The sequence below is a fragment of the Limulus polyphemus genome, unplaced genomic scaffold (genome assembly GCF_000517525.1).
Source record: "Limulus polyphemus unplaced genomic scaffold, Limulus_polyphemus-2.1.2 Scaffold642, whole genome shotgun sequence".
NCBI classification, from domain to species: domain Eukaryota; kingdom Metazoa; phylum Arthropoda; class Merostomata; order Xiphosura; family Limulidae; genus Limulus; species Limulus polyphemus.
The window spans coordinates 379,741-395,796 of NW_013666252.1; the positions used below are offsets into that span (position 1 = coordinate 379,741).

Here is a 16,056-nt window from a genome sequence, read left to right on the forward strand (position 1 = left end):
CCACTGAGGGGTCAATCTTAGGACTTTTATACGAGCTTTTATCGTTATAAGCCTTCAGGTTACCGCTGAACCACTGAGGGGTCAATCTTAGGACTTTTATCCAGCTTTTATCGTTATAAGCCTTCAGATTACCGCTGAACCACTGAGGGGGTCGATCTTAGGACTTTTATCCAGCTTTTATCGTTATAAGCCTTCAGGTTACCGCTGAACCACAGAGGGGTCGATCTTAGGACTTTTATCCAGCTTTTATCGTTATAAGCCTTCAGGTTACCGCTGAACCACAGAGGGGTCGATCTTAGGACTTTTATCCAGCTTTTATCGTTATAAGCCTTCAGGTTACCGCTGAACCACTAAGGGGTCCGTCTTAGAACAATCATCATAGTTTTCTGATAGTTGCCAATCTAAAACCCTCTCTAACATTTTACTGTTCCTTACTTACCAGTAAGTGGAACCTTGTCGGATTATCAACCCCACATGCACCTATAAAACTGTTTATAACCAAAGTTTTGTTTCTGAAAGACTAGAACGTGTGAAATGTCGCAATATCATGCTGAAATATATCAGAGATTACGGTTTTCACTGGTATCAGTCCAGGTTACGATTTCAGAGAAGACAGTTGCTTAACTTATTAGATAGAAGAGCTTCGTCCAAGTTAGATATGTTGTTCATCTCCGACTCTATTCAAGCCAATGTCAGTTTTGTCTCTAGTGAACATCAGCAAATAATACGGCATGTTCATTTCGTCGCCCGTTAATGCTGTAATTCGAACTGCACTTAATCTTTTTTTCATGACTATTTTGTTGTTGTTTCTAATTATGTTCGATATGTCCGCATACTCTTTGCAAACCAAATTTCAAACCTTTGGACATTCCGGAGGCTTTCGTTTTCAATCCTGTTGAAAATTTCTTGACAACAATTTATAATTTTGTTGCTATTTTATAGCTTTACATCATATTTATGACGCTTACTTATCAGACTCTACGACTGGAAAATAGGCTAGTATCTTATAATACATAAAACGATGCCCCAAGTGGCACAGCGGTATGTCTGCGAACTTGAAATGCTAGAAACCGGGTTTCGATACCCGTGATGGGTAGAACACAAGTAGTGCAATGTGTAGCTTTGTGTGCTTAACTACAAATATAAATCGATTCGTACATACGCATGTGTGTGTACACAAAGATTAACATTATACGTAAAATATTACGCTGATACACCTTGACTGTTCGGTGAAAGGCTAATAGGCTTCTCATAAACTACAAGCAACAAAGAAGTTTCGAGTATTGTAAGTAAAGTTTCAAGTATTTTAAGTACGACACGTAAACAACTTGAATAAAATCCAGAAATGAAGAAGACAAATCCAACAAGTTGTAAATTTAGACATATGTTTATGCTGCCAAGTTTATTGCTGAAACAAACTTAGAATAAAATGTTACTTCGAATTATTTATTAATATCCAGTGACAAAACTCCTGTGTTGTCTATTACTGTTTTTACTTTCAGTACGTCTCTAAATTGTGATAACATAGGCCGGTGACATGTACCTACACTGCTCATAAGAATATACGCTACAAATGATTATAAGAGTCACAAGTTTATCCCGATACAGGTTAATGACTCATATCTACCCTGCGCATGCTCGCTATGTACTCTAGACTGTATGATGATGGCTTGCGTGTACACTGTACAATCACTGCTACAGGTAACTTCTCTAGAACATAAAATGATATATACAAAAGTTTATTGGTTTTTCTCTGAATTGTTGTCTTTGCACTGTATCAACGTTTTCTGAAGTACGCATCTTTGCTTTATAGCTATGTGTAATGTGTATAACGTTTTCTGAAGTAAGACACATAGCTATAAAGCAAAGATGACTTCAGAAAACGTTTTACACTTTTTATACACATTACACATAGCTATAAAGCAAAGATGCTTCGTTTTCTGAAGTAAGCATCTTTGCTTTATAGCTATGTGTAATGTGTATAACGTTTTCTGAAGTAAGCATCTTTGCTTTATAGCTATGTGTAATGTGTAAAACGTTTTCTGAAGTAAGCATCTTTGCGTTATAGCTATGTGTTATGTGTATAACGTTTTCTGAAGTAAGCATCTTTGCTTTATAGCTATATGTAATGTGTATAACTACATTTTTCTTCTGCTTCTTCCTAAGTTTTAATTAGATACGTTCGCGATTTCACGCTTCATATTTTTCATATCAGACAACTGTCTATTGCAGCGAATAATGTTTTGTTTGTTTTTTGTTACATTTGAGTCTGGAAGTTCATTAGTGCATAACCAGCATAGATGAAGTAAAGATCTCCCGTTCTTTGAAAAATAAACCAATTAGCGGGAAATTTAAGGCGCCTTGAATACAAAGGAGAAAAGAATTTGCTGTGTGCTTGGCTAAGTTCGTTATCTCTTTCTTTCCTTAGAGCAAGGACTTTTAATATGTCATGCGCAGTTGTGTACGTTTGAGCTTTATAGCTCAAGAGCGTATATATATAATTCAACATTAGAAAAAAATAACAAATGAGAAAGTTTTTAAATATTCGTTTTCATGCGGCTCTATGCATTAAAGACTAACGTAAAAGGTGTACACCGTTCTTCAAATAGAGTATATATACTGACTTTATGTCTCTAGTATACCTTTGATACATCCTTTATTTAAGGTCATTATGTTAATAGAGTAAGTATCCACTCGTATTAACTGTAACAAACTGGTCATTAATTTGATGGTACTGACTAGCAACGTGCATCTCATATTAATATGAGAAAGTGTGTTATGCTAACGCAGTCTACCAACATGTGAAAGTGTGTCTAACAGTAACCCTATATACTAATGTGAGAAAATTTGTTGTGCTAATGCAATCTACCAACATGGGAAAGTGTGTCTAACAGTAACCCTATATACTAATGTGAGAAAATTTGTTGTGCTAATGCAATCTACCAACATGGGAAAGTGTGTCTAACAGTAACCATATATACTAATGTGAGAAAGTGTGTTGTGCTAATGCAGTCTACTAACATGGGAAAGTGTGTCTAACGGTAACCTTATATATTAATGTGAGAAAGTGTTTTGTGCTAACGCAGTCTACCAACATGGGAAAGTGTGTCTAACAGTAACCCTTATATATTAATGTGAGAAAGTGTGTTGTACTAACGCAGTCTACCAACATGGGAAAGTGTGTCTAACAGTAACCATATATACTAATGTGAGGAAGTTTGTTGTGCTAACACAGTCTACCAACATGGGAAAGTGTGTCTAACAGTAACCCTATATATTAATGTGAGAAAGTGTGCTGTGCTAACGCAGTATACCAACATGGGAAAGTGTGTCTAACAGTAACCCTGTATACTTGTTTGAGAAAGTTTGTTGTGCTAACAGTCTACCAACATGTGTCTAACAGTAACCCTGTATACTAATATGATAAAATGTATTGTGGAAACATTAATATAGTATACTGAATATAAAAAATGTATAGAACTAACAGTGACAAGTCTGGCTAAACGTACATGAATTTCAAACGTTACATCTTACTACAAATCGAAGTAAGCAAATCATTATTAGATATGCTTTTGTTTCTTTTGTTTTCCTTGTTGTAAACACAATTTCTTGGTAAAACATTTAAACTGGGATTTTGGTGATCTTATTAAGATTGATGTCGTTCATTTTTCCATATTAACACATCCACAGAACGTTCTCTTCTTATAATAGGCTAAGATTACACAATGTAAAGTTTTTAGACAACATGATTGGGTAACAGAGTTCGAATCGGTGAGGAAACGTAATTTTAGTCCTTGTTCTTCACTCATGACTAAATTGTGGATATTGATTAGGGTTAGGCTTTACTAAATCAAAGATGAACGTAAAATGAAAGAAAGAAAGAAAAGTTGTTGTTTGAAAACTTCATTAGACGTGTATCAAAGAAAATTCCCACAAATAAGAAATGTTTTGTTGGAAATGAAAAAGAAAAGCACTTTTTTAAATTACTTAGTCTTTGTGTGTATGTTTTGTGTATGTATCTATGTAGATTTCGTTATGTATTGATAGAAGCTATTTGTATGTTGTAGCTATAATCACACGACAACACATGTTTATATAATTCGTTGCGGTTATGGATAGATTGGCTGCAACTTCTTTAGATATAATACACTGTGATAATGGATAGACTACAATATCTTTTAAACATCATGCGTTGTGTAGAACAGTAGATACAACATGGAGGTATGTTTATATAACTTATAGACATTAAATACATAGATGTGTTTACAGTATTGAAAATAATTATGGAAATAAGGAATAAAGTTGGTGAAAATCCAAATATTATGGATTTGCTCTCCTTGGTTGTATGAAAATCAACTTCACCTGAGCACAATCATGTTGTGATAGTTTACACTGTAACTTCACCTGAGTACAATCATGTTGTGATAGCTTATACTGTAACTTCACCTGAGTACAGTCATGTTGTGAGAGCTTATACTGTAACTTCACCTGAGTACTATCATGTTGTGATAGCTTATACTGTAACTTCACCTGAGTACAATCATGCTGTGATAGCTTATACTGTAACTTCACCTGAGTACAATCATGTTGTGATAGTTTATACTGTAACTTCACCTGAGTACAATCATGTTGTGATAGCTTATACTGTAACTTCACCTGAGTACAATCATGTTGTGATAGCTTATACTGTAACTTCACCTGAGTACAATCATGCTGTGATAGTTTACACTGTAACTTCACCTGAGTACAATCATGTTGTGATAGTTTATACTGTAACTTCACCTGAGTACAATCATGTTGTGATAGCTTATACTGTAACTTCACCTGAGTACAATCATGTTATGATAGTTTATGCTGTAACTTCCCCCTGAGTACAATCATGTTGTAATAAAGACTTCTCCATGCGGCATACAGAGACAAATTTCATTTTTCACAAGGAAATGTACGGAAACATTGGAGATGGTACGTTAAACTAGTCCTATTGATAATATATGTCATGTAATTAGAAAACCACAGCTCTTCCAAAGTAATGCTAAGTAGCTCCAAGTATTCTCTTTACTTCACATACGTCAGTCCAGTAGAGATTATATGGCCTAGCTGTAAGTAAAGGTGGGAATGTTTCCTCCATAACAGTATGATGCACATTAGCCTGAAATGGCCTCAGTGGATGTGTAGCTGATTAAAGTGAAATCAGACTTCAAACAATGGGATGAGTAAAACTGGAGGTGAGTGATTTCTAGAGATTAATCCAAATTTAAATTATATGCTAACAATCAATGATAGCTTGATCAATGGCGGAGAAGAGAACAATAACCACGATCAAGTGAGGGCTGCATCTGAGCCAATGAGGTTTACACAAAACTGATGGCACCCTGACAGACATGAGCAAATACTTATTTATCATGTCATTTCCTCAGGATAAATATCTCTAGTGTGGGGATTCATCTTCCTAAGCATACAGTAAATGTTGAAAGTGGTGAATGTTAGTTTTTCTTATAGCAAAGTCATAACGGGCTATCTGCTGTGTCCATCGAACCCCTGATTTTAGTGTTGTAACTCCGTAGACTTACAACTGTCCCAGCGGGGGACTGAAAGTGGTGAAATAATACCTGAATGTATAATGATAACCAGACCGATGGAACAATAACAACCGTGGCTTGGTCTGCACAAAGTCGGATATAAATATTATGTAGGTTGTATATGATTGTATGTAAACTGGGAAGGTGAAGCGACAATAAACAACTTATTTGAATTGTGGAGAGTAATACAGGGTGTTAGAAACAATATATCATAATCATGCAGTTGGTCAACTTATGATACGCAAAAAACAAGTTGTGCTGCTCTGTTTATAGTGGGTACAAACAATTAGCACATTGTACAATGTCGTCGCTTTTATTTTGTATTTTCTGTAACGGTGTGTTGCACTAAAGATAAATTGACCATTTATCTGTAGTTACGCAGTGTTTATGACTCCTGCTCCACAGTGGAACAGCGGTAAGTTTCGATAGCCGTGGTGGGCATAGCACAGATAGCCCATTGTGTAGCTTTGTGTTTAACTACAAACAGACAAACAGTATACTGTATCATCTGCGTCTTTCCTTATTTATTGCCCCCCTCAATGGTACAGCGGTATGTCTGCGGACATACAACGCTAGCAACCGGGTTTCGATACCCGTGGTGGGAAGAGTACAGATAGCCCATTGTGTAGATTTGTGCTTAATTCCAAACAAACAAACAAACTTTAATCATTTCTATATTGTATGGCATGTTCTAAGATATTTTTTTTTTAAATGACTACAATTTAATGTATAATTTCTATTTCTTATTGTTGTTTGTTTAGAATACCACCCGACACACTGGAAAGACGTATCTAAGCCTATTTTGACAGCCAAAACGAGCCCTTAATAGAATTATAGCGCAATTTGTAATTTCCACCACATGGCTAAGTTTCATTAGGATATTATTTACAGAAAGACGTATCTAAGCCTATTTTGACAGCCAAAACGAGCCCTTAATAGAATTATAGCGCAATTTGTAATTTCCACCACATGGCTAAGTTTCATTAGGATATTATTTACAGAAATACTTAAAGGTCAGCGAGTTACTAATGATGACAAGCCTTAATGACAAGAACTAATGTTTCAGATGAAAATCATTGTTCATCAAAAAACTGTGACCAGAATTATGGGATTTATAAACAGAACATACATGTATATGTCTGAAGTAATAAGATTGCTTTCGTTTGTCCATGTATAGAGACATGTTTTAGAATCAAGACTTTGTGCTTGTGTTTGTTAGAGAGAACACTTGTGTTAAAGACACATGTGAATTAAGAGATTCTGTGTTTGTGTGTGTTAGAAAGAGTACTTGTGTTAATAGACGCGTGTGAATTAAAAGATTCTGTGTGTTAGAGAGAGCACTTGCGTTAAAGACGCGTGTGAATTAAAAAATTCTGTGTGTTAGAGAGAGCACTTGTGTTAAAGACGCGTGTGAATTAAGAGATTCTGAGTTTGTGTATGTCAGAGAGAACACTTGTGTGTGTGTGTGTATGTGTGTACCTGTTTGTACATGCGTTGGAGACATATTTGAATCATATTTTCTATGTACCCAATAATATAACGCGATTTATAAAAATAAAGACTAATTGTTCAGGTTATGCGACCTTAGAAACAGCATAATTTATAATAACGAAGCTAATCATTGCATGTTTTCGTCACGTCTGATTAGAGAAAAATATATCATATAACGTTTCTAAAAAAAAAAGTACAAAATCAAAATAGGATGAAAAAGTCTCCAAACCTATTGTCTTCTTCATTTCAAAATCTTTGAAACGATAATCTCTGTCTCCATTGGTTTCCGTAATCACTTTCATTTTAAACGCCGCAGTTATTTGAGCTATTCGTTCCCAAACAGAAGGTTTACTTGTCATATAAAATCAGTTTTGTTTTTCTTTACCAGTTACTTGCTTCAATAGGTTTCAGCGAGCTCATCTCGAACAGTTATGTCTTATTTAAATCACGTAAAACACTGGAAGGTTAATGTCTCACACAATCCTCCAAAAAATGAAACAGAAAGCAGTAGAACCTCTGGCAGAACAAATGTTCTTTCGACTATGTATATATACTTCAACTCTGAAACATAAGAAAGCGTGAAGTGTGGTGTTATTCAATGCAAGTTGGAACGTGCACTACATGCGGTTTTCATTTTGTGCGCGAATGAAAAACTTGAAAGAGGAATTCTTACCCAACCGGCATATTACTGAAATATAACTAAGGTAATTACGGCAGTGGTCTTCATGGACCAGTGTCTTTACGTTACATGACAGATGCAGCGGAGCCACTTGCAACTGGCTGAACTTCGACGGTGACGCCATCTTGTGTCAATCTCCACATTATGTTCGTCCGTAGTATTTTCCACGAGTGGCAGAACGTAAGTAGAAAACGTGATTAGTGCGTGGGTGCGCTAACTATAGCAGCTTAACTAGCCTAATTTGTTGAAAGCCTGTCATGTATTTTTGGACGTAGAAACTGAGCCAAATAAAAATAAATAGGTCGCAGCAAACCCACTTATACATGCTTTAACAGAAGCCCATCTGTATAGAAGTCTTATAAACAGAAAATATTACCGTGCATCGCAAAGTCTTATGCAACGTGTTATTACAGGTCCTATAATGCGATCCCTAATTTTCTACAAAAGAAAATGCCAGATACAGCTTGAATCTTTGTGTTCCGACCTTTCACATTTCTTACAGTGATAGTCAGATATTTCGAGAGTTTTCTTATATCTCTTATAGTTTTAACTTTATAGTGAATGTTTTTTCAACATCTGGCACAGATCTATGGCGTACTTGCTTATGGCTTTAACCTTTATCATTCTGTGAGCTTAGAAAATGAGTGAATTATGTTAAACATTTTTTTCATACTATACCAGACTTAATTAATATCATAATGTACAAAACCTGTTTAATGTGACTATGTTTTTGTTTCTCAGATTACAGGTTAGTTGATAAAGTTACTTTTCCACTTACCACAAATATTCTGGCTTAAACTTTTTTTCACACATATATATATATCTCTGTCTGTGTGTGACGCTATTTATATACATAAGGTAGAAGTAACATTGCAATTATCAAAAATGTATGCCTTTTACCCATTAAACTGTCAAAGTAAGCTTTTATTTCACAACATAAATATATTGTACTGAGTTCATTGCATGATATTTCACGTAGTGCCAATAAAATATTGAGATATCACAATAACTCAAAATCTGGAGGAGATTGAAAATTCCGATTACATTTTTGAAATCAAAACCATCAGATTACCCTAAATCACTTGAGTTTTCTCCAGTAGCAATATTTTGGTTCTCTCATTCGTGAACGTATTTTAGAGATATATACTAATATATATGATTACCACCAACATAGATGGTTCAGTAGGTTATATTATAAACGAATTTGAATTGGCAAATCAGTCTATCACGCGACAGCCACAGGCTTTATAAAGTCGCAGTGAAACGGAATGTATCTGAATTACATGTTCATATTGTTTGGCATTCATAGGTGGTATGATGCCATCGAACACTGATTGTTTTTAAGAAAGGCTTATAACAGCCTTTCCGACCCAAAATATTCATACACTAAAATCATAAAAACGTTTTTAGATATGGAATTTAGGATTTCCAAGACTGAGATATCCCTTGTAATTAATTGTATTGGAAAACAAAAGAATGTTGATAAATTTGTAGTAGCAGAACGATCCAGAAAGAGACTTGCAACAAGTCGTATTCCAACCGTGGTAAGTAAAGTTCGGCATCTTGAAACAGATGAGAACCCACAAACACAAAGGTCAGTGGTTAAAGCTGTCAACGAGACCTAGGCAACAGTATGCAATCTAACAAAGAAGGATCACCGTCTGAAAAAGCTACACAAGTTGCTTCCACCAAATATTCATTCAACCTTTGCATATCACAAACAACTGGAAAAGAAACAGGTATGTATACTATTCCCAACGAAGGCATACCGGGGAAGTCGCCGTACGCTGCACCTATGTATTTATGTGCGATTGGAGGTTTAAAACATGAACTGGGAGACCATGGTCATACTAAACTAGACAGATACTGAAAAGCACAGGAATGTGCTTGAGACATGACAGCCTTACGATGGAGCCTTTTCCAGTAAAAACTACGCTACGGGGCTAGTGTCAAGATGCAAAGTCGTCAGATAGAATACGACTGGACGTGACAACATGTATTTTAAGGATATAACGAGGCTTCAAAATAGTTTTAATATAACGTACTCAACCTATGTATACTATGGACTAATTCCATTGTTATGGTATGGGTATATCTAAGGGTTTTGAAGTGTATAGCTATTTGAATCGCGTGTTAATTTGATATATATAGTATGTATTGATACCACTAATGTATTATGAACTGATATTTTTGGTGTATTGTTTCAGTGGCACATCAAGGGTTAATTCAACTGTAATAGAATTAAACATCCTTTCTGGTAAACTATAGGTTAGTTTTGATAATACAGTCTGGGTGTGCTATACTGGTGTTGAATGATTATACTCACTTGCCATGTTATGTGTTAATTTCACTGAAGTACAATGGGCTCATTTCATTGTGTACATATGGGTTAACTTCGTTTGTGTAGTGACATTTAGGTTAACTGATAAACCTCTATATACTGTGGACCAATTCAAGCATTGTATTTTAGTTGATTTGAATGGCACAGTAACGAATAACTTCACTTGTAAAATAGTATGTAATTTCGCTAGAATACTGTAAAATATCTTCATTCGTGTAGCAAAATACTGTTTTACTGATTTAGATCGAATAGATCTCACTATAATCGGTTGATTTTATTAGCATACTATTTATTAACTTATCGTTACTGATATACAATAAATTTATTTTAATAATATATTGCGGGTTAATTTCAATGGTATAGTGAATATTGAATTCATTAGTAAACAATGGGATGATCTTACTGGCGTATTGTATTTCATTTAATATTTTACTGCTATATTAAGGGTTCATTTCACGGGTGTTCTATGGCTTGTTTTTACTTGTATAGCTCTTGTTTATTTTACTAGTATGCTATAGGTTGATTTAATTTTAAATTGCACTGTTCTAACCTGAAATGATGCTTTCAACCGGAATGCTAAAGGTACAAAAACACGATTAACTAAATAACAGATTTTATACGGGAAATGAGGTATGAAACTGCTGTAAGAATTTTGTAAAGTGAAAACTATTGAAATACCTCTTGTGTTTCCAAAAAAAAGTTCTACACTGATAACCATTAACTAAACTGTTTTTAATCTACTAATAAAAGCTTTAATAGTAAGTTTCTATAAGTTATACAGACTTAAATAAATCTGTATATTTTCTGATTTCTAGTTATATTGTTTTCTTACCTTTTTTCATCATTAAAACTTTACATTTTATTTTCGCTGCTGGATCATTTTTTAAAGAGTTTTATATTGTTGTCGTTTTTCTCTCTGGTTTTCCAACTCGTCTAACAACCAGAACGACTAATTATCTAGTCCAAAACATTCTCAAGAAAGAGTCAAACTTCCAACAAATAATTTCTGTTCAGCCTAATATACTTCTACATAGTGTAGATGCGATATTAAATAGCGCCAACTGTCAATAGTTTGTTAAATTAAAGGCATAAGACATTAACACCGTAAAAGCAGTTATAATTTCTTTTTTATTTCAGAATTTTCTTCGTGCAAAATAATCGATCATTTATATGCCAGAAAACAAATAAATTACCTTATGTATATTTCTTCCGATCATTACATCTAATCATTTATGGATAACAACATGAGTCACATGCTTCGAGGACGTTTATTGATTTTTTGTTCAAAAAATTTATTGCGTCACAATTGTCCCATGAATAATTTTGTTAATTGAAACAATAGAAGGCTCAGAAACTACTCTGTTTAGTGTTAATAGCACCAGTCATTCTATTTAATTAATTTTTTTTTGTTGTTGATTAAGACCATGTGCTTTGAAGCATCATCAGTTCTGAAATGTGTCATTAATTTGCTATTTCGTTTCTGAACCTACTGTAAGACTAGCTTTTAATTTTTCTTTTTACAAAACTTGAACGTCCTATTATTCCAGTTTGTTTCATTACATAACGAAACATTCAAGTATTCTATGCAGTCTAAATATTTGAAACACAATTATTATTATTATTAATTTCAGCAAATACTGAACAAAAGCATGTATTTTCTTCTTCTTCGCGTAGTAAACGATATTAATAATACGTTGGAAATAATGTTCTTATTCTGACTACATTTATAAGAAATGTTTGTTTGTTTGTTTTTAATTTCGTGCAAAGCTACACGAGGGCTATCTGCGCTAACCGTACCTAATTTAGCAGTGTAAGACTATAGGGAAGGCAACTAGTCATCACCGCCAACCGCCAACTCTTGGGCTACTCTTTTACCAACGAATAGTGGGATTGACCGTCACATTATAACGCCCCCACGGCTGAAAGAGCGAGCATGTTTGGTGTGACGGGGATTCGAACCCGCGACCCATGCCGGGCCGATAATACGGCATTCTTCATGCTTCCTGAGAAACTGTGGAAGTAAATCATATTAGCTTTGACATCTCCGTATTTTGATAAGCATATCCTGAGCACAAGGTGATTTATAAATTTTGATATCTAACTACGTGTTTTGTAAAAGACACTCAGAGTTAAAAAAATATTGCTTAAACATATTGTATTAAAATTACAAAAAGTGTTGTTCATTCTGATCAAAAGCAATATTATCATAACTTGAAATCGTTATATTTAGTAAAAAAAGCTTTTGAAAGTTTGAATATCAGATACTGATGAAAGTTTTTAAATCTCAAGATTATTCCTTAACGTATTTAGGGCTCCTATAATCAACAAACTCATGGGCTTACATACAATTTGGAGCATAAATAACTGAGAAAAATGTGTTTTATAAATACAGAGTAATTGTAATGGTAATTCTATGGTTTAGCTTTCTGATCTTTTATCGCACCAGATGTCTTGATGTACATATATTACAATGTCAAAATGTGTATTTTGTGAGTAAGACAAAGATGTCAAATACTAGCTACATTAGAGATTCTTTTCTGAAACTTTTATACGTAAGAAAAGTAACTCTTTCTTTCGAACAGAAAACCAGAATTTTTGGCACTTCTGAAAATTCGTATATCCTATTCAAATATTTGCGATTTATTTATGTATATACAATAAACAATGCTCACTGTCACATGTTTCAAACCTTCTAACTCGTCAGTTAGCGCCTACTAGACATTCAGACGCTTCTTCCTATTGTTATATACCAAATTTTCAAATTGTTTCATTCGGGACTAGACTATGATCCGAAGACTAATTAAAAATAAAAAAATTCATAATTTGAGCAAATATCAATCGATAAATTATAATAAGACATATTTTGTATGTTTTACAATTCAACAACGAGACATTTTGAAATTGACTTAGAGGAGTGTTTATAGCAATTAGTCTTTTTTTTTGGATACACGTCTTTTTTTTTTTTGTCTTTTTCTGGTGCGGGAATGAAAATTATAATTATATTATTTCACACGTAGATAAGGTCACACAATTAAATAATGAATAAAACTATGGATGCTTAGACCTGGAGCCTCCCGTTAAGCTATAAACGAGAGTGAACAATCTAAGTGAAGATAACTAATTAATTAAAGAAAGTGCCATGTTATGTAAAACTTAAACTTGTTTACTGTCTGGTATACATAGTATAATATATATGGTTACAAGTTTCACCACGTTAACCTGGCATCATCAGGTACAACAACTACAGAACTTGTACCTGATAAAACGTTGTAACCAAAAATATTATACTCTGTGTAGCAGACAATGAACAAGTTTGAAATCTAAATGAATGTATATCCAAATTCACAGTCATCAGTCTTTCCTTCTTTGATCTTCCTGATATCCATAAAACACATCGTACGCACAAGAATCAAGAACATAATACGTTCTTAGGGTTCTAATCACAACAATTTGTAATCGGGCTGATAGTGCAGTTCGTAGCGTACAGTGAAGGTGCCATCGTTAATATCAATCAAAAAGTGTTCGAAAAGTGCTATAAGCCTCCTTTCCTTCTGTGTAATAGAGTGAATCTAATGAGCATCACGTTCTGCCTAGTCTGGCGCCACAGAATTAACTATGGATACGTTAACGAACATGCGAACCTGGCTTAGCGAGATTATGTAGCCAGCAACCATTAATTTTACATTCGAATTTAAATAAAACATGTTCAAGTAGGAAAACCTTATTTACTGCAGAACTTTACCAAGTGGTCTTGTTGTTCTGTTGTAATGTATATAAGGATATTAACCCCAAACCCAATTCTTTCGATCAGAAAACACATTCTTTAAATCAGTATTGTAATGAATCCTTTAGCTTTCTTTATATAAATGATTAACAGAAATACTGTAAAACTACATATTTTAATTCTATGAGAAATATTTTTAATAGACAAAGAAATGAGAAGAAGTTTACGTAGTCAAAAATACACAAGGACAATTTTTTTAAAGTGTTAATAAACTTTTATACCTATACCCAAATTTGTCACTAAAGCTTTACAAACATTAATATAGATTACACCCACAGATAACAGCATTATTATTTTAAGCTAAGTCGTTACATATCTTTTGCTCTTTATAAAACTTAACGTATAGTTACATCTTCTTTTTAGGTTATAGAAATAATCCACTCCTACTATACAATTTTACTCTATCTAATATTCTTAGTTTTCAAATAGTTAGGACGGCTGGTCTTTAACTATTAGCAATTAAGAAGTGTTTACAGTTAACAAACAGTAAGAACGCCGGCTCTTTGATTAGCTCTTAACTAGTGATTATATTATCAAATAAAAAAATTATGCCTGGTCTTTAACCTGCAATAAGTAATTCGTGTCTATAGTTAACAAATAGTAAAAACGTTTTAATCTTTAATCAGTAGGTAACTTGGATTTACAATTTCCAAATAGAAGAACATCTGCTCTTTATTAACCAGTATAATTACACGAGTTTAAAGATTACAAAAGAACAACGTCTGTTCTTTGACCAGTATAATTACACGAGTTCAAAGATTACAAAATAACAACGTCTGCTTTTTACCAGTATAATTACACGAGTTTAAATATTACAAAATAATAACGTCTGCTTTTTATTAACCAGTATAATTACACGAGTTTAAAGATTACAAAATAACAACGTCTGCTTTTTATTAACCAGTATAATTACACGAGTTTAAAGATTACAAAAGAACAACGTCTGCTTTTTATTAACCAGTATAATTACACAAGTTTAAAGATTACAAAATAACAACGTCTGCTTTTTATTAACCAGTATAATTACACAAGTTTAAAGATTACAAATGAACAACGTCTGCTTTTTAACCAGTATAATTACACGAGTTTAAAGATTACAAAAGAACAACGTCTGTTCTTTGACCAGTATAATTACACGAGTTTAAAGATTACAAAATAACAACGTCTGCTTTTTATTAACCAGTATAATTACACGAGTTTAAAGATTACGAAAGAACAACGTCTGCTCTTTAACCAGTATAATTACACGAGTTTAAAGATTACGAAAGAACAACGTCTGCTCTTCAACCAGTAATTAACGTGGGTTTACAGTTTCCAACAAGAGCTGGTTATACGTAATTTTAAGTACATTACGACATAAAAGACGCTTTTTATACTCCTACTTTTTTTGGGAGAGAGCACAAATCTTTTTATCCTAACCCATCTGTGAAATTTGTACGGGAAACCTTTCCACCTTTTATAACTTTAAAATCTGGGGCTCTATTATTTATTACAGATATATAACATCGATACCTGCTTTTGTATCGCTTTGCGCGAATATTCGAAACAATCAAATTTTCCATTTCACAAAACAGAATTATGTTAACTTGTATTTTTATCCCTTTCTTATTTATTCGATATCTCTTGCACTGCATAGCGATATTTCAATGATTCATAAAAAGATACATTTACGATTACTCTTAGTAAATCCTTTCACATTCTACTCTCGTGAATGTTGTTTAATTTCATTATCAATAGTAAAAACGTTATCTGTCCACCCAACCATGTCACTTCTTATTGTGTTACTTGACTTAACTTATATGTACTCATTCAACCATTTTTAATTATCGCCATCATTCCCGATGGCATGTTAAAAGAATTTGCTTAACTATTTCGTACACCAAACTGCATGTGGTTTGTTTAGTTGGTTTATAGTAAAGCCACATTAGGTTATCTGACGTGTAAAACCACAGAAAATCGAACCCTGAATTTTTATCGATGGGAGGCCGTAGACTTATCGCTGTCCTACCTGTGGGTATTGCATGTAGACTTATGACTTTATTGGCTATAAAATCTCTTATGACATATGAATCACAAAAAAATGCAAACAAAACATACTGCCAATATTTCGAGCAAAAGTCAAAACTCTGAAATTAACCAGTACCATGAAATATATGAACCCACACAAATTGGCCCCGGCATG

At 33.7% G+C, this 16,056-nt stretch overlaps 1 protein-coding gene across 1 annotated transcript in view; it reads right to left on the reverse strand.

The window, feature by feature from the left end:
* The window catches only part of LOC106459645 (protein kinase DC2-like), a 66,100-nt gene extending 58,364 nt beyond the window's left edge, over nt 1–7,736 (reverse strand). Inside the window, exon 1 of the mRNA XM_013919281.2 lies at nt 7,300–7,736. Coding sequence (XP_013774735.1) covers nt 7,300–7,429 — 130 coding nt within the window. The 5' untranslated portion in view covers nt 7,430–7,736. The remainder of the gene's footprint in view (nt 1–7,299) is intronic.
* Between the last annotated feature and the right edge of the window lie 8,320 nt (nt 7,737–16,056).